This window comes from Aythya ferina (assembly GCF_964211825.1).
Source record: "Aythya ferina genome assembly, chromosome: 2".
NCBI classification, from domain to species: Eukaryota; Metazoa; Chordata; class Aves; order Anseriformes; family Anatidae; genus Aythya; species Aythya ferina.
This window is the reverse complement of record NC_140297.1, coordinates 1,518,632-1,537,163: the sequence shown is the minus strand read 5'-3', so window position 1 is coordinate 1,537,163 and position 18,532 is coordinate 1,518,632. Positions and strand designations below refer to the sequence as shown.

At 63.4% G+C, this 18,532-nt stretch overlaps 3 protein-coding genes across 6 annotated transcripts in view; 2 read left to right on the top strand and 1 right to left on the bottom strand.

The window, feature by feature from the left end:
- The first annotated feature begins 566 nt into the window (after positions 1–566).
- On the top strand, positions 567–5,184 carry LOC311432199 (D-serine dehydratase-like). Of its 4 annotated transcripts, none has more exons than XM_084510435.1 (8): positions 567–593; positions 1,301–1,501; positions 1,611–1,891; positions 2,752–2,938; positions 3,784–3,905; positions 3,991–4,180; positions 4,265–4,370; positions 4,450–5,184. In XM_084510435.1, exons 2-8 carry the CDS (start codon positions 1,353–1,355, stop codon positions 4,537–4,539), a joined length of 1,125 nt encoding a protein of 374 aa, XP_084366561.1. In that variant the 5' UTR covers positions 567–593; positions 1,301–1,352; the 3' UTR covers positions 4,540–5,184. The 4 variants fall into 4 exon arrangements, 3 of the variants coding, with proteins under 3 accessions (XP_084366561.1, XP_084366560.1, XP_084366559.1); XR_014689888.1 differs by lacking the exon at positions 567–593 and having other exon boundaries at positions 758–1,501; positions 4,450–4,728; positions 4,814–5,184; XM_084510434.1 differs by lacking the exon at positions 567–593 and having other exon boundaries at positions 753–1,501; positions 3,844–3,905.
- Positions 5,185–7,416: 2,232 nt separating this feature from the next.
- LOC311433087 (tumor necrosis factor receptor superfamily member 16-like) lies at positions 7,417–11,928 on the top strand. The gene is made up of 6 exons (XM_084511804.1): positions 7,417–7,917; positions 8,579–8,714; positions 9,405–9,791; positions 10,404–10,626; positions 10,716–10,861; positions 11,390–11,928. The coding sequence occupies exons 1-6, from the start codon at positions 7,858–7,860 to the stop codon at positions 11,692–11,694; spliced, it is 1,257 nt and encodes a 418-aa protein (XP_084367930.1). The 5' UTR covers positions 7,417–7,857; the 3' UTR covers positions 11,695–11,928.
- Positions 11,929–12,273: 345 nt separating this feature from the next.
- The window catches only part of SETD2 (SET domain containing 2, histone lysine methyltransferase), a 50,127-nt gene continuing 43,868 nt past the window's right edge, over positions 12,274–18,532 (bottom strand). Inside the window, exons 19-21 of the mRNA XM_084509362.1 lie at positions 13,498–13,578; positions 13,219–13,320; positions 12,274–13,055 (exon numbers count right to left, since the gene is read on the bottom strand). Of these exons, the coding sequence (XP_084365488.1) occupies positions 12,894–13,055; positions 13,219–13,320; positions 13,498–13,578 (345 nt within the window). The 3' untranslated portion in view covers positions 12,274–12,893. The remainder of the gene's footprint in view (positions 13,056–13,218; positions 13,321–13,497; positions 13,579–18,532) is intronic.

The following is an 18,532-nucleotide window of genomic DNA, read 5'->3' as shown; positions in this document are numbered from 1 at the left end:
CCCCCAGGCTGTGTTTTTGGGATGCGGCGAGCCACGGGGCCCTTTCTTCCTGCCCTACATAGCGGGGCCAGCCTGGCACGGGCTGTGCTCCGGGCAGGGGGCCAGCGGCCCCCGCGTGTCCCCAACTGGCACACGGGGACACGCGGCAGCCACCTCCCGTCCCGGCAGGCACACGTGTCACGAGCGTGTGGGGTCTCAGCCGGGTCCCCACGAGCACCGCGGTGCCACGAGCGCAACCATCCCCCCCCCCCTCCCCGTCCCCACAACCCCTCCAAAAAACAAAAAAAAAACCCTTCCCCACCTCCCGGGGAGAGGCTCGCGCATCCCCTCGTCCCCACGGCCTCGGGACCCCCACGGGGGGCTGGCTGCTGTCCCCACAGACGCCACCACCACCACCTTGTCCCCGTCCCTGTCCCCGTGCCCGGCCCCCGCGGCGCCCGTGTCCTCCCCTGCCCCGGCACCTCCGGGGCCCCACGGCTGGCAGCGACCTCTGTCCCCGAGCGGGGCTGGCCGCGGGTGCCCACGGCGTCACGTGGAGCCCAACCAGCCAGAGGCCGCCGGGAGCCGAGCCGGGAGCAGCCGCGGCAGCGGAGGTACGGACGGACGGACAGAAGGACGGACGGGGAGGGAGGGAGGGAGGCAGGGCTGGAGGCGGTGGGGGAAACTGAGGCACGCGACAGCTCCCCTGCGTCGCTCCCCGAGGGGTCTCGGCCTCCGACACGGCTGCTGGAGGGATGGGGAGAGCCCGCGGTGGCCGTGGCCCCCGTGTCCCCGACCCCAAAGGCTGGGCCCAGCTGTCCCCGTGCCGTAGATCCCAATCCCGAGTGTCCCAGTCCATTCCCCTCAGTGTCCCAGTAGCAGGTGTCCCTTTCCCAGCTCTCCCTGTTCCCATTAGCTCCAGTTATCCCAAACCCAAGAGTCCCAGTCCCGAGTGTCCCTGTTCCAGGTGCCCCAGGTGTCCCAGTCCCAGTCTTCCCAGTCCCAGGTGTCCCTGTTCCCAGTCTTCCCAGTGTCCCAATGTTCCAGGTGTCCCAATCCCAGGCGTCCCTATCCCAGATGCCCCAGCCCCAGCTGTCCCAATCCCAGTCCCAGTGTCCCCAGCTGTCCCAATCCCAGTCCCAATTGTCCCAGTGCCCCATATGTCCCTGTCCCCAGCTTCCCCAGCCCCAAATCTCCCTGTCCCCATTGCCCCAGATGTCCCCATCCCAGTGTTCCCAGTGTCCCCATCCCATGCACCCTGCCCATTTTACAGCACTCCCCCGCCTCCCAGCACCCCCAAATCCCACCCCCATCCCCATAGGGCCACAGGGGGGGGCCGGAACCATCCCCTCTCCCCAAAAAAAAGTCCCACCATGTGGCTGGGCGCCCCCCTGGCCGCGCTGCCCACCCCGGCGCTCGCCATCGACCGTGCCGTGGCGCGCCGCAACGCCGAGCGCATGCAGGAGCGCTGCCGAGCCCTCGGCCTCCGCCTGCGTCCCCACGTCAAGACCCACAAGACGCTGTGAGTGCCGCCACCCCCAAAACCTTCTTCTTTCCACCTAGACCCACCCCAAACCCCTTTATTTATTTTTTTTATTTTTTTTATTTTTTTTTCCCCCCTCTCCCGGCAGGGAGGGCGGCGCGCTGGCCACGGGCGGCACGCGGCGCGGCATCGCCGTCTCCACGCTGGCCGAGGCGCGTTTTTTCGCCGACGGGGGCTTCGATGACATCCTGCTGGCGTACCCGCTGCCAACGGGGCGCCTGGAGGAGTGCGCCCAGCTGGCCCAGCGCCTCGAAGCCTTCCAGGTGCTCTTGGACAGCCCCGGGGCCCTGCAGTGCCTGCGGCAGCGCCCGCTGGCCGGCGGCAAGCGCTGGCTCGTCTGGCTCAAGCTCGATTGCGGCAACGGCAGAGGTGGGGACGGGCACGGGGGAGAGGGATTTGGGGTGGGGGCCGGGTGCCGCCGGTCCCCGTGGAGCAGCACGGATAGGGTGGTTGAGTCGTGGCCCCCAAAATTCCTCGTCCCATCGTTCCTTACCAGCCCGCTTGTGGGGATGTCCCAAAGCCCCAAAGTGGGTCCGTGTGCCCCCGACCCCATTTCCAGCCACCTGGATATCCCATGAGGCCCCAACCCCACAGCCCACACCACCAGCGCCTTGACCCCGATGGAGCATTCAGGCTTCCCAAAAGTCACTTTTCACCCTCATTTCAGGGCAGGCGTGTCCCCTAAGTCCCTAAACCCACAAACCCAGCAGCTCAGCCATTACGCATCCATTAGCCCCCCTAAAAAAAACCCTTTTCATCCACCCCAAGGCTGCTCCCTGGGGGAGGGATTCTGGGTGCCCCCAATCCCAAAGCCCCCATCCCATCCTCAGCAGCTCAGCCATTAGCCCCCAAACCCCATTTGCAGCCACCCACCCCAACAATGCTCCAGGGCGAGCCCAAAGCCCCCAGCCCCACTATCTCAGCCAACATGGGATATTTAAGGCCCCCCAAAACCCTATTTACACCCACCCACCTCAAGGATGCTCCACGGGGCCGAGATGCCCAAACCCCAAACCCCATCAGCTCAGCCAACACGGGGCATCACACCCCGACCCCAAACCCCTCTCTCCACACCCCACAAGGATGCTCCATGGGGGCAGGCACACCCTTCACGTCCCCCCACACCCCATATCCCACAAAGACCCCTTTCAGCCCCTCCCCATGGCAATGGGACCCCCCCAACCCCACATTTTTAAGCCGGACCCCCGTCCCCATCCCCTTGCCGGCAGCCGGCGTGCGCCCCACGGACCCCGGTGCCCTCCCTCTGGCCCGGGCCATCGCGGAGGAGGCTCCGGAGGAGGTGACGTTGGTTGGGGTCTACGCTCACTGCGGGAACACCTACGGCTGCAGCGGCGTGCCCGCCATCCAGGACATCGCCAGGGCCACCACCGCCGCCGTCCTCGACTTTGTGGCCGCGTGAGTCCTTGTCCCAACCCCCCCAAACATCCCCTAATCTCCCACCCCCTTGGCTGGCTCCGATCCCATAAAAACCCCAGCCCCGAGAGGGCCCCGGCTGTAAATGCAAATCGCCCTCTTCCTGCCGGTGCCATAAACCAAAACCCCACAAAGCCCCTGGCGCCCCGGGGAGCCGGACGAGGATGCCCCGGCCCCCTTTGAAGTGGGCTCTGTGTGTCCCCCCCCCCCATTGTCCCCAGGGAAGGGACGAGGGGGATTTCGCATCCCGGAGCGAATTGCAGCCGGATGCCTCTCGCTGCCCCGGGAGGTCAGCGGGGTCCCCGAGACGCACGACAACGGGGACGTGCTGCAGCCCAAAAAGCCCCAAAATGCCCCAAAATACCCTCCAGGGGTGTGTGGGAGTGGGGAGGGGTCCTGCTGAGGAACCCGTTGTGCCCCCACTTTTCCAAACCCAGGAGAGTGAGACCAGGGGGTCCTGGGCACAACTGGGGGGGCGCTGGCGCATGGGGTGGAGAAGGCACAAAAAGAGGGGGGGGGGGGGGGCAAATGGAGCATTTTGGGGGGACCCTGCCTGATTTGGGCAGCTTTTGCACATCTTGGGGGGCACACCAAAACTCACCGGTGCGTCCCATAAAGGTTTGGGGGCGCCCGGGCACATCTGGATGCCCCCTTTGTACGTCCTGGGGGGCTCCCCAAATGCGTCAAGGTCCCCTTTTGCGCTCGTATTTTGCCACACCCCGGGGCACCCATGGGTGACACAGCCACCACCAACCCACGGTGCCCGGGGAGGTGACATCCCTCTCGGCCATCCCCGGGGGTGGTGACAGCCCCTCCCGTGCCACCAGGCTGCGCCAGGCCGGCGTGCCGTGCCCCCAAGCCAGCATCGGCTCCACGCCATCCTGCAGCCACCCGGTGCCCGAGATGTCCGAGCTCACCGAGGTGCACCCGGGCAACTACATCTTCTACGGTGAGTCCCACCGCGCCCCTCCACCTCCCCCGGCGTCCCCCCTTTTTTGGGACCCCCTTTACCCATTTCTACGCCCTCTCCCCAGACCTCCAGCAGACGCTGCTGGGCTCCTGCCAGCCCCAGGACGTGGCCATCCGCGTCCTCACCCGGGTGATCGGACACTACCCGCACCGCAACCAGCTGCTGCTGGACTGCGGCTGGACGGCGCTCAGCCTGCACGGGTGGGCGCAGTCCCCCGCCGGCTGTGCCACCGTCGAGGGACACCCCCAGCTCCGGTGAGCCTTGGGGACACCGGGGGAGGGATCGGGGTGACGGCACGGCACGGCACGGCACGGGGACCTGACGGCGCGTCCCCGCAGGCTGGTGGGGCTGACGCAGGAGCACGGGTTGCTGGAGCCCGTCGGCGGGCAGGTGGATTTCGGGAGGTTCCCGGTGGGCACCGTGCTGGCCCTCGTCCCTTTCCACGTGAGTGGTGTCCCCCCCGCTGCCCTGTCCCCCCGCTGTCCCCCCCCGGGTGTGTGTGGCACCTCCTCTCGCACCGCAGGCCTGCGCCACGGCTGCCATGCACCCGGTGTACTACGTGCACGAGGAGGGCGAGGTGGTGGCCCTATGGCACCCGGTCCGCGGCTGGTAGAGGTCGTCCTGACGCCGAGGTCCTGCACCGTGCGGGGTTCCTGCGCCCACCCCGAGGTCCTGCAGCCACCCCGAGGTCCTGCAGCCACGCTGAGACCCCATAGCTGCACCAAGACCCTGTACCCACACCAAGATCCCATATCCACACCAAGATCCCATATCCACACCAAGACCCCAAACTAAGACCCCAGTACCCACACTAAGACCCCAAACCTACACTAAGACCCCACACTAAGACCCCTATACTCACACTAAGACCCTGTACCCACACCAAGACCCTGAACCTACACCAAGACCCCAAACTAAGACCCCTATACTCACACTAAGACCCTGAACCTACACTAAGACCCCACACTAAGACCCATATACTCACACTAAGACCCTGTACCCACACCAAGACCCCATATCCACACCAAGACCCCAAACCTACACTAAGACCCCACACTAAGACCCCAAACCTACACTAAGACCCCACACTAAGACCCCTATACTCACACGAAGACCCTGTACCCACACTAAGACCCCAAACCTACACTAAGACCCCACACTAAGACCCCCGTACCCACCCCAAGACCCTGCACCCACCCCCATGCCCCGCACCCACGCCACCCAGGAGGGGTCAATAAAGCTCCTCTCCCCCTCTGCAGGCACTCTGGGCTCTTTGGGGTGAAACCCAGCGGTTTTGGGGCACAGCCGGGGCTGGGTGATGTCAGCCGGCTCATCCCAATGCGGCCGCCCTATGGGAACTGCCCGGCCTGGGATGATGGGGTTGGGGTGGGGACGGGGTCCTGGGGACACGGTGGGAGTGGGGTGGGTGAAATGGGGCGGCCCGAGTGGCCACGCAGCCCTATACACGGCCCTACACACACACGGCCCTACACACCCCTATATGCACCCCTATACACACCTATCCCTACAGCTACATCCCTGTATGCACACCTATACCTACACACACCCCTATTGGTACAACTACACACACCCCTACACCCCGCACACCCCTATACTTACACCTGCACCCCTATATATGCCTGTACACACCTACACACACCCCTATTTGTACAGCTACACACACCTACCCCTACACACACCACTGTGTGCACCTGTACCTGTCCCTACACACATACCTACACCTATACATACACCTATACCTACACCTACACACATACCTATACGTATACCTACACCCACACCATATGTACACACCTATACCTACACCTACACGCACACCCTGTGTACACCTATACTTACCCCTACACGCACACCTATACGTACACCTACACACACACCTATATGTGCATCTACACCCACATCATATGTACCTATACCTACACCTCATACACACCTACACACACCTTATACACACCTACACCTACTTGCACACCCTATGTACACCCATGCTTACCCCTACACGCACACCTATACGCACACCTATGCCTACCTACACGCACACCACACGTACACCTATACGTATACCTACACGTACACCTATACGTAGCCCTACATATACCACACGTACACCCGTACCTACCCCTACACACATCATGCAAACACCTACACATGCACCTACACACACCATGTGTACAGCTACCTTTACCCCTACACGCACCATACGTACACCTACACCTAGCCCTGCACACACCATATGTACACCTACAGCTACCCCTACACGCACCATACATACACCTACACCTATCCCTGCACATATGATACGTACAGCTACCCCTACACACACCACATACACCTACACCCACCTCTGCACACACAACACATATACCTGTACCTACCCCCACACATGCTGTATGTACACCTACACATACCCCTACACACACCATACGTACACCTACACCTATCCCTGCACACCCCATATGTACACCTACACACACACCTGCACCTACACACACTATATGTACACCTACACCTATCTCTGCACACATCATACGTACACCTACCATATACACCTGCCCCTATCCCCACCATACGTACATGTACACCTACCCCTACACACACCGTACGTACACCTACACCTAGCCCTGCACACACCATATGTACACCTACACCTACCCCTACACACACCATGCATACACCTACACCTAGCCCTACCCACACCATACGTACACCTACCCCTACACACACCGTACCTACACCTACCCCTACATACACCATGCATACACCTACACGGTACCTACACCTACCCCTACACACACCATACATACACCTACACACAGCATATGTACACCTACCCCTACACACACCATACATACACCTACCCCTACACACATCATACACACACCTACACCTACCCCTACACACACCATACTTACACCTACCCCTACACACACCATACGTACACCAACACCTACCCCTACACACACCATACATACACCTACACCTAGCCCTGCACACACCATACATACACCTACCCCTACCTACACCATACGTACACCTACACCTAGCCCTGCACACACCATATGTACACCTCTACCTACCCCTACACACGCCGTATGTACAACTACATGTACACCTACCCCTACACGCACCATACATACACCTACCCCTACCTACACCATACGTACACCTACCCCTACCCCTACACACACTATATGTACACCTCTACCTACCCCTACACACACCATACGTACACCAACACCTATCCCTACCTACACCATACCTACCCCTACCCCTACCCCTACCCACACCGTACCTACACCCACACAAGGGCCAGGGGCTGACCCCAACCCCCTCGGCTCCCACCCGGGCCAACCCCAGCGGGGCCGGAGCCGTGCCGAGCCGTGCCGGGCGTGGCCCCGCCCCCAGCCCCGCCCCCTCCGGCGGCAGCCAATGGCGTGGCGCCTCGCCCCTCCCTGCGGGGCCGCGCCGAGCCGGGCTGAACCGAGCCGGGCTGGGCTGAACCGAGCCGAGCCGGGATAAGGGAGCAGCACCGGGACCAGCCGGGCTGAACCGGGACGAACCGGGATAAACCGGGACGAATCGGGACAAATCGGGACGAACCGGGACGAACCGAGCCGAACCGGGACAAACCGGGATAAACCGGGACGAACCGAGCCGAACCGGGACAAACCGGGACGAACCGAGCCAAATCGGGACAAACCGGGATAAACCGGGACAAAGCGAGCCGAACCGGGACAAATCGGGACAAACCGGGACGAACCGAGCCGGGACAAGCCGAACCGGGATAAATCGGCCTGAATTGCCCCGAACCGGGCCGAGCCGTGCCCGGGGACGGCTCCGGGCGCTCCCCGCTCAGCAGCGGCCGCGGGGGCGCGGCTCGGCCCGGCTCGGCCCCGTGCCCGTGGCCGCGATGCGGCGGGGCCGGGCCCCGCTCTGCCTCCTGCTGGCCCTGCAGCTCTGCCCGCCGCAGGTCCGGGGGGGCCGGGGCTGGGCTGCTCCTGCCACCCCTTTTCCCTTCCTTTTTTCCCCTTTTCCCTTCCTTTTTCCCCCTTTTTCCTTCCTTTTTCACCCTTTTCCCTCCCCCTTTTCCTTTTTTTCCCTCCCCCCTTTTTCCCTATTTCATCCCCCTTTCCCCTTTTTCCTCCCCCTTTTTCCTTCCCCCTTCCCCTTTTCCCTTTTTCCCCCATTTTCCTCCCCCTTTTCCCTTTTTCCTCCCCATTTCTCCCTTTTTCTCCCCCTTTTTTCCCCCCCTCTCCCCCCGTGGGAGCGGCCTCCCCCCCTCCCTTCCCCTTCCCCTCCCCTCCCCTCCCCTCCCCGTCCCCATCTGGCCGCAAGCTGGGACCCGGGGGGGGCCCCTCGGGACCGCCCCCCCCCAGCCCCCACCCGCCGGGACCCGGCGCTGGGGGGGGGCCGCAATCAGCGCCTTTGTTCATGGGGTGGGGGCATCACCGTGTGAGCACCCCAAAATTATTTTTTGGGGGGGCCCCGAACGAGTTTTGGGGTCCGCGGTGCAGGATCCGTCCCTGAACGCAGGGCGGAGTTAAAGGGGAAACTGAGGCACGGAGGGCGTGGGGGGCACCCGGATTTTTTGACCCCCTCCCCCCAAAAAAAATTAATCCTTCTCCCCGCAGGTGCCGGCGCGCAGCCAGCAGTGCCCCAGCGGGACCTACACGGAGGACGGGGAGTGCTGCGCCTCCTGCCCCCCCGGATTCGGGGTGGCCGTGCCCTGCGGCCGCACCAACACCCAGTGCGAGCCCTGCGCCGAGAGTGAGTCCCTGTCCCCATCCTTGTCCCTGTCCCCATTCCCGTCCCCATCCATGTCCCCATTCCTGTCCCTATTCCCGTGCCCATCCCTATCCCTGTCCCTGCCCCCATTGTCCCCATCGTCCTCCTCCATGTCCCCATCCCCATTCATGTCCCCATCCCAGTCCCCATCCTCCCCATCCCCATTCCTGTCCCCATCCATGTCCCTGTCCCCATCCCTGTCCCCATCCCCATCCATGTCGCTGTCCCCATCGTCCCAGTCCCCATTCCCATCCCCATCCATGTCCCCATCCCCATCGTCCCCATCCATGTCCCCGTCCCCATTCCCATCCCCATCATCCCCATCCCCATCCATGTCCCCATCCTGCTCCCCATCCTCCCCAAACCCATCGTTCCCATCCCCATCCTTGTCTCCATCCCCATCCTCATTCATGTCCCCAACCCCGTCCCTGCCCCCATTGTCCCTGTCCCCATCCCAGTCCCCATCCTCCTCGTCCCCATTCCCATCCCCATCCATGTCCCCATCCCCATCATCCCCATCCCTTACCCCCATCCTTTTCCCAACCCCATCCCCACCATCCCCATCCCTTTCCCCGACCCCATACCAATCCCATCCACCATCCCAATCCCCATCCCCATCCCTATCCCCCCCACCACCCCCTCTCTCACCCCCCTCGCCCCTTTTTTCCTCAGACCAAACCTTCTCGGCGGTGAGCAGCGCGCTGGAGCCCTGCCGGCCCTGCACCCCCTGCGCCCCGTCGCAGCCCCTCGCCCAGCCCTGCACGGCCACCCACGACACCCTCTGCGCCTCCCGCTGCGCCCGCGGGCATTACCGACCACCCGCCGGCAACGGGACGGGCCCGGGGAGGCCGTGCCAACCCTGCCGGCTGTGCCACGAGGGCTACGGCGCCGTCCGCCCCTGCGCCCCCACGCAGGACGCCGAGTGCCGGCCGTGTCCCCAAGGTTTCTACTCGGAGGAGCGCAGCGCCGAGGCGCCCTGCCTGCCCTGCCAGCCCGCCTGCGGGCCCGGCGAGGTGATGATCCGCGCCTGCAGCCGCCTCTCCAACACCCTCTGCATGGGTGAGAGCCGTGGGGACGCGGCCGAGCTCGCCGTGCCTCGGTTTACCCGTCCGTAGCCCCACGGTGCCCGCGCGCGCCCCGCGGTGCGCACCAGGGCGCACGGCAGGGAAAACCCTGGTGAGGTTTTCCCCCAAAATCCCGCGCCCTCCCGGGGCTCGCGTGGGATGTCTGAGTTTGTAAGGGGTGGCACCGAGGCACCGAGCCCCCTCTGAGCCCCCCCCCCCCCCCAGAGTTATATTTGTGCCTCCCCTTCACGGGGGCCACCGGCAGCTGCCGCCCCGCGGCTGTCATCGCGGCCCCGCGCGCCGAGCAGATGCTCCCGGCAGCGCCGGCGCGGGGGCTTTGATGTGGCCAGGAAGGGATGGGGAGGGCCTGGGGGGGGCTGGGGTAGGGGGGTGGGGGCCTCTCTGTTCCATTCCCCGGCTCCGGTTTCCTCCCAACCCCCCAAAACCCCGTGGAGCATCCCTGGGGGGCTGTTTTGGGGACCCCCCTGCCCATCCTGCCCCCGTTCCCAGGGGAAACTGAGGCAGCAGAGCTGGGTGGGAGGGGGGGGTGGATCATTGGGACTCCCCTCATTTTTGCCGTGGGCTGGGGGGGGCTTTATCCCTGCAGAGAAGGACCTGCAGATACTGAAGCGGGCGGAGGGGGACCCCCAAAAGGAACCCCGGCAGAGGCAGCCGGCCCCGGGGGCCAGCGCGGCCCCCACCGCCTCGGCCGCTTCCTCCGAATTCATGCTGCCCCCCCCCGAGGACACGGGCAAGGACATCATCCCCGTCTACTGCTCCATCCTGGCCGCCGTGGTGGTGGGGCTCCTCGCCTACGTGGCCTTCAAGTGGTAAGGTTTGAAGGTTTCGGGGGGCGAGGGGGGGGACGTGGAGGGGTTTTTGGGGGGGCGCAGGGTGACCGGGGGGGGGTGCCGTGCAGCTGGCACACGTGCAGGCAGAAGCAGCAGCTGGCCAAGGCGCGTGCCGGGGAGCTGGGGACGGTGCCCGAGGGCGAGAAGCTGCACAGCGACAGCGGCGTCTTCCTGGACACCCACAGCCTGCAGGAGCCCCACCAGCACGGCAAAGGTGAGCAGCGTCCTCCCCGCCCCCGGGGGGACACCGGTTTTGGGGATGGGATTGTCCCCCGAGGTGGTTTTGGCCACCCCGGGATGGGGTTGGGGAGTACCCTAAGGCTGGCGGCATCCGGAGGGGGGTTTTGGGGTCGCAGGGAGGGGTCAGGGAGCATCTGGAGTGCCCATAATCCGGGGACCACCCGTGTGGGGTTGGGGTGCAGCATAAAGGGCACAAAAATGGGGTCAGGGAGCATCCCCTGGAGTTGGGGAGCACCCACACCTTGGGGGGCAGCACCTCGGTGCGGCACCCGTGCCCTGAGGAGCACCCGGATAGGGTTGGGGAGCCCCCTTGGGGAGCACTGGGGTGGGATTTGGGGACACCCAACCCCCCGGGGAGCATCACAGGGGGACAGCACCCACATATGATCGGGGAGCCCCCACACCCAGCTGCAGGAGACGCCGTAGGAGCAGCAACGCTGGTTTTGGGGTGGGACACGGCGCATTTCGGGGTGCCGACGCTGACCCCTTCCTTCCCTTTCAGCACCCCGTCCCGAGGGGCGTCCCTACGGCGCGCTGCCCCCGCAGCGGCAGGAGGAGGTGGAGAAGCTGCTGGAAACCGGGGGTCCCGGGGGCGACTGGCGCAGCCTGGCCGCCCGCTTGGGCTACGGGGACGAAGCCATCGGCACCTTCGCCCGGGGCCAGGCGCCCGCCCGCACCCTGCTCGCCGCCTGGGCGGCCACCGAAGGGGCCACCTTGGAAGCCCTCTGCCTGGCCCTGGCCGCCGTGGGCCGCCAGGACGTGGCCGAGCGCCTGGCGGGGCCGGGGGATGCCAGCTCCGTGGTGTGAGCGCACCCCCGAGGGGCTTTTGGGGCCACCGCCAGGATTTGGGGGCGCCGAGCCCCTCGGGGACGCCGCCCGCGGTCCCCTGGGGACGGGTGAGCCCCCGGGTGCCGGCAGCGGTCTGGCGCCGCGTGTTCTTTTTTAAGGTGTTTTTGTACTTTTTTAGGAGCGTGGGGTGGGGGGCGGAAGGCCTTTTTTGTATTTTGGGGGAGAGGGGGTGCATTAAACAGCCAGACGTGCCTTGGTGTCGCTCCTTTTGTCACCGTGACGCGTCCCCTTCGTCCCCGTGTCCCCTCCGTCCCCGTGTCCCCTCTGTCCCCGTGTCCCCCTGCCCTTGGGGCCCTGGGGGGGGCACACGAGGGGCTGGAAGCCAGCGGGGTGAGGAGCACCCAGGGACCCCAGGCTGCTCCAGGACACCAAAACCCCTCCACCCCCTGCGTTTTGGGGCTCACGGGGGTGCAAAAAGGGTGATGGGGGTGGGTCCCTGTCCCCAAATGGGGAGGGATGCCGAGGAGGGCCACCCTGCAGTGCCACCACCACCCTTTGCCACCTCCTGCCGCGCCCAGACACCTTTTCCAGGCCAGGTACGGTGTTGATTTCATTTTATTTTATTTTTTTTAAATTTTTTTTACATAAAAAGTTCAGTAAAAATTGAATAAAGTAAAATGATTTAAGCAGTAAAATCAATCTTTATCAACATAGCACGAGGCCGGCCGGAAATCCAGGGGCAGCCTGTTCCTGAATATTTACATGATAACAGATTAAACCTGGCAGAACGAAACGAGGAAACAAACAAAACAAAACAAAACACAAAAAAAAAACACGAAACTATCCTTACAAAGTGTTCCCGTGATATCAGCACGTGTTGGGCTAAAAGCGAGAAATAAAAATAAAAATAAAAACAGAACAAAATTATCAATATATTCACATATACGTTAAAATATAATACAGGTCTTGGTGACACGAGACGCGCGCGGGGAGCGCGCCGAACAGCACCGCCGGGGTGGGCGCCCGGGTCAGCCTGGGGAGAGGAGGTGGGGAAGGGCTGGGAAGAGCGCTCCCACCCCGCTCTTCCTCGGGGGGCCGTGGGGACAGCCCCGCTTCTGCAGAAATTCACAGGTCGGTGTCAAATCTGGGGAGGGGGATTCGGCGGCGGAGAGGGGCGCGCGCCCGCCCGGCCCCGGAGAGGGGGGTTTGGTGGTGGGTTACTCCAAGTCCGTGTCCTCTTTGGGTTTGTAAATGGCCCCGAATTTCTGCATGTATTTCTTAATGTACTCCTTCGTTTTGTGTTTCACATTCTCGTTGCACTCCAGGTCCTCCGGGTTCTTGCAGTACTTCAGCTCCTTGTTCATGACGCCGTGCGTCAGCTGCGCGGGAGGAGAGGAGGGTCAAGGAGCGGCACCACGCACGCCAACACCACGCTCGCTGCCCTCCCCAGCGCCTTTATTAAAGCTCCCCATGGACAAACAGCCCCCGTTTCCCTTTCTTCCCTCGTCCCAAAAACCTCTCCGCAACCCCGAGCCGCGTTACCTTGCGTGCCAGGTGCTTGAAGTCCTCCGTCGTGGTTATCCGGCCCACCTTGCAGTCGGGTTTGCGGTAGGGGTTGAGGCACTGCACGATGAACTGGGACATCTGCGGGCGGGGAGAGAGGGATCAGCACCAGCTTTCCGCCCGTTCCCCATCCCACGGCATCGGGCCAGGTGCCACGCTGGGCGTTTTGGTGCTGGGATGCCCCAAATCAGCCCACTCGGCCCCGTGCCTGTGCCTCGCAGCGGCACGTCGCCCGCCCGGGGCTCTGGGGAAACTCACTTCTTTCCTGAAGACTTCCTTGCTCTTCTTAGCCAGCTCGCTCGACGTGTCTGCCTCGGCTGTCTTGGGCTTCTTGGAAGACTGGAACAGGGAGGGGAAAAAAGGGAGATAAAACGATAGGAGGAAAATTAAAATAATTAACGAAGCTTTGCCGGGCCGGCTCCAGACGCAGACGCGCGCGGGCGGGCGGCGGCGAGCTGACGGAGAGGCACAGCCCACGGGGCCACCTCTCCCTCCCCAAAAGGGAACCCTCTGATGTGCTCCCAGCTTACACACGGGGGGACGAGCTTCCCCTGACCTTGTTTTTTGGGGTTGGGACGAGCTCCAACACCAACAGGGCAGCCAAAAAGCGTTAGTTCAGTGGCACGCCGCGTTACCAAAACCGGGGGTTTCGCCACCAAGCCTGCACCCAGCGGCACCCGTCCCACCACCCCATGTCCCCAGCGTCCCTTAACCCTTCCCCCGAAGCCAAACCCGCGCTCCCGAGGACAAATCCCCCCCAGCAGAGGTGGCGCCCACCTCCCCAAATCCGCCCGGCTCGCCCCTATTGTTTGCTTTGGGAAATGGCTGCGCGGAGAGGGCGGCTTCTGGGAGCCCAGGCTGGCCCGGGGAGGGAGGGGTTGAGCTCTGCGGTCTCCGTTATTAGCCTAAAATATGTTTAGCTGCGGGCGAGGAGGGGGGGGAGAGGAATCCGGAGGGGTTCCCCCCTCCCCTATTTATTTCGTGCGTGCGAAGGCGCAATGAGAGGAAGGGGAATCGGCGACTTTCTCCGAGCGGGTGGCTCCGTGGCGCTTCGTGCCGCGGGGTGGGAAGAGTTTGGGTGCCTGCAGGAGCCCCTCTGCGTCCCAGCCCTGCTGCTCCTCCGGCCCGGAGAGGAGCCCCGCGTTGGGAAAAGGGTGGCACGAGGCCAAATTCGGCGCCCCGAGACGCCCAAGTGTGGGGAGAGGCCGGGGGTGCCACCGCCTGCGCCCCGCGTGCTGCGCCCCGTCCCTCCTCACCCCCGGGGCTGCTTTGAGCAACTCCCGAGTTCCTTCGGTGCCGTAATCAAAGCCAGGCGCTCGGCTGCGGCGCTCGGCCATCCCAGGAACGCTGGAGGAAGCCTCCTCCTCCCCTCGCCGGCACCAGCCCGCCCCGCCAAACCCCCGGTTTCTGCCCCTGGCCGAGCCGTGGCTCGGCGAGCAGCAGGTTTGGAGAGGGCATTTTCGGAAATGACCCGCGGCCGCGGCGGGAGGCAGGGAGCTCCGGAGGAATTTCTGGCCCTCCCTTCCGAGCACCGAGCCCAAAAGCGAAGGCAGCAGCTCCCGGATTTAATTTCTGCCCCTTTAATGGAGTTTGGGGACGGAGCTGGTGCCGCCCGGCATCCCTGCGCCACCCTCCACCGAGCAACACCCGCCCCACACACACAGCCCCCTGGTTTTTTGTTTTTTTTTGTTTTGTTTTTTTTTTAAGTGTTTAGCGCCGAAAAAAAGCAGAAACTTCACCCCGAAGAATGCCGTGTTAGCTGGCAGGAAGCAGCCCTCGGAGGAGCCGAAAAAGCCCCGGCAGTAAAAGCAGCGCGGGGCTTCACTAAAACGCCGCCGGGGCAGCTTTTACGGCCGGGAGCTCTCCCGAGCGAAGTGAATTAGTGCAGGGCCGGCCCTGCTGGCCGCACATCAAAGCCCCTCTTCCCCTCCCTCGTCCCGGGTACCTACATCAAACGGCCCCTAATGGGGAGCAGATGGCTCCGCGCCGGCTCCCCGCTCGGCACCGAGGGCACCAAGAGGCAGTGGGGAGCGAGGGCGCAGCCCACGGCGCGTGTCCCCATGTCCCCCGTGTCCCCCATGTCCCCCGTGTCCCGTTTTTGGCTGCTCGGAGTCGCTTTGGCTTTTTGGAAGGGGGCATGAAGCAGCAGGATGTGGTGGCGGGGGTGCTGAGGATTCGTCTCCACGAAAAGGGGGCCAAGAGCCCTAAGGAACGGGGCGATGGCGCGCCAGGGTCGCCTCTGGATATCCCCAGCGCAAAAAAAATTTGTTGGGGAGCTGTGAGGGAGCAGGGGAAGGATCCTGGCCGGCCTTTTGGCCGAGGTTTGCCTGCGAGCCCCCAATTTTCTGGAGGGTGAGCGTCTCGCCGAGTCCTGCGGGGCTTCACGAGGAGCCCGCAGATCCTGGAGGGCAGCAGGGAGATGCCCCACGGCGCCTGCTGACGGTGCCCTCCCCAAAAAGCACAGCCTAGCCCCAAAATGCTTTGTGCGTGGCTCCGGGAGCACAGCTGATGCTCTGGAAGGAGCAAAGAGCAAGGAAGCGCCCCAAATTTTCCTCTTACAGCAGCGTTTTAGCAGCAGAGGTTATTCTGGCTGGCTGAGGGCTTTTTAGGGCGGGGAGCAGGGAGCAGCTCCCCCGAGGGCTCGGGGCGCGAGTCGCAACAGGACTCGGCGGCGGCCGGGAGCTCCCGGGCTCTGAAAAGGGGGAGGCTTCAGGAAAAGGCAGCAAAACCCCAAAGCTTTGAGTCGGAGGGGAAAGCAAAGTGTCTCCACGCAGACTTTGAGGATTTGCAGTGAGCACGGATTGAGAGAGGCCACGAGCTCCCCAGTGCCCACGGCACGGCTCCAAACTCCCTCCCCATGGGGACGCCCGGTGCAGGAATTGAGGTGCAGTCGAGTCCCACACACAGCCCGAGTCCCTGCAACTCTTACATCAGCCTAGGGAGGCTTTTGGGTTTTTTTTCCTTTCAATCATCCCAGCGCAGCCAGCAGCAGACACGCAGGGAGGTCGCAGACGACTTCCAGAGCAGCCCCCCCCTTGGCACGGCACGGGAAAACCCCGCCGCAGCCGCCCCGCACGCAGGGAGAGCGTGATGGAAGCCAGAAAACCAAGCTGGGAGCAGCAGCCCCGGCGTTTCCCTTTCTGGGGGGGGCGGAAAAACAAGCAGAAATAAAGAAATAACCTCAAAATCACCCGGGTGGCACGCCGGGAGCGAGGTGACCGGGGGCGTTTCGGGAGAGGGGCGAGCTGGGGGGCACCTGCAGCGAGCTGCCCGCGCGTGGGGAGGAGGAGAGGTGGTTTTGGGAGCGAAAAAATCACCGTGAAGAGTGTTTGGGACCAGGCGAGGCCGCCCGGCCCCGAAAAGAAGAGGAGAGCTGCACGCAAAGCCCCATCCCAGCCTCGCCTCTCCTTCCCCTTTGCGCCCTCGGGTGCGGATCCCAAGCTCCGGTGATGGTTGGAAGCGAGCGGCGTCAACCCACGCGCTCTCCCTCCGTGCCGGGGATGTTTGAGGTCACTTGGAGCTCCCTGCTGCGAGGTGGGGAGCGCCCGGCAAGGGTTGGGGCTGGCTCTGCCTCTGCAGCCAGGAGAGCACACCCTGATTTTAAAAAAAAATAAAAATAAAGCAGGAAACCAAGCAGCAGAGCCGCGACCCCGCTGCCTTCCCCGGCTCCCACGCGTTCCCCGGGCTCGGGGAGCGCCACAGCCTGGCACCAAGCCGCCTGCGTCCACCTCACAGCTCCTGAAATTCCCAATTTCAGCTTTTTTTTTTCTTTTTTCCTGCCGGTCGGAGGCAGGATTCGTTTCCTTTTCCGTGGAAAAAGGGAAGGAGGGAGGGAGGGAGGGAGGCAGCTCGCTGCGGCGGGCGCGTGCCGGAGCGGCTCCCCCCCCGCACGCGTCGCTCACGGACGCAGCGGTGCCGAGGGCCGGGGAGAAGCCAGAGCAGGGGATTTGTCCCCAAAAAAGGGGCCGCGCGCCCTTCGAGCACCCTTCTGAAACTCAGCAGAGCCCCTGAGGAAGGTGCAGAGGGCGCTGCAGTGGTTGCAGAGCACCCTGGAGGACGCGAGGAGCTCCTGGAGCCGCCGCGCACGATGTGAGGTGGAGCCGGAGGTGGCGGCAGCGAAGGGAGGTGAATTTTTGGGGAGCAGAGTTTGGGAGCTGAGCTGGGCGCTGCTGCTGCATCAAGACCTGGGATCGAAGGCTCCCGGAGCTCCCCGAGCTGCCCACCACAACGTGCATTTTGGGGAAAATGCGGAGAAATCAAGAGGAGAAGCCTGCAGCGGTGCCCTCCCCGCGACGCAGGGGGTGGGGAGATGCTGCCAGGAGATGCTCCAACGCTGCCGGGCTCTCCGCGAGCTCCAGGAGGCAAAAACAGGGGTGAAGAAGCCAACAGATGATGCTGAGGGGCGTGCTGTGCGTGCTCCCGAGGAAATTAAATCCTCCCAGCACACGGGAGCCGCCGGGGGAAGCCCCGAATAGCAGCAGCAGCAGCTGCCGGCCCTCCAGGCTGGAGGTTGGACCCCGGAAAAGCTGCGGGGTGGGGAGAAGGGGGGAAAGAAATGCGAGGAATGAGGCTGCAGCTCCAGCACACGGGGTGGAAGCTGAGGAAAAGTGTCTCTGTGGAGGCGCTGGACTGTGAGACACGCTCAGGCTGAGCGCACGGGGATCTGACGCTGGGGCCGTGACCAAAAAAAAACCCCAAAGCCCACAGATGGTGCTGCCCGGGAAGAAAAAATAAGAGTTAAAGCTCCAGAGTGAGCAGGAACACATCGCTGTATGTCCCTGTGGCTCATCCAAGCTTCAGTACAACCTAAAAAGCTCCTTGTGCGACGAGCAGAGGGCGTTATCCCAAAAGAGCCGTCGGGCTGGCACCGCAGAGACCCTAAAGTCTGCACCCTGCTGCCATGCACAAGCCCGGGGGGATTTCTCCCTCCAAGAGCCCAGCTTGCCCTCGCAGCCAGAGCCATCTGGAGCATTCCTGCAGCTCCCCAAAATGAATTTTTGACGCTGAGCACAGCCACGGCACCGCAGCCACGCTGGAAACTCAGAGGATTGAACGCGTTCCCCGAGAGCACCCAAAAATCCTTCAAGGCACGCGTCTGCGGGGTCACTGTCGGCTCCGTCACACCCCGGAGAGCTCCCAAAACGGCAGCAGGATGCCAGAGGCAGACCCAGGACAAAAATCCTTCCAGGTTTTTTTGGATTCCTCCGCGGAGTCGCAGGAAGAAACCACTCGGCGGCGGAGCAGCCGCGTGCCAGGTCTTCGTTCACTCCCTAATTAACTTTTTTTTTTTTAC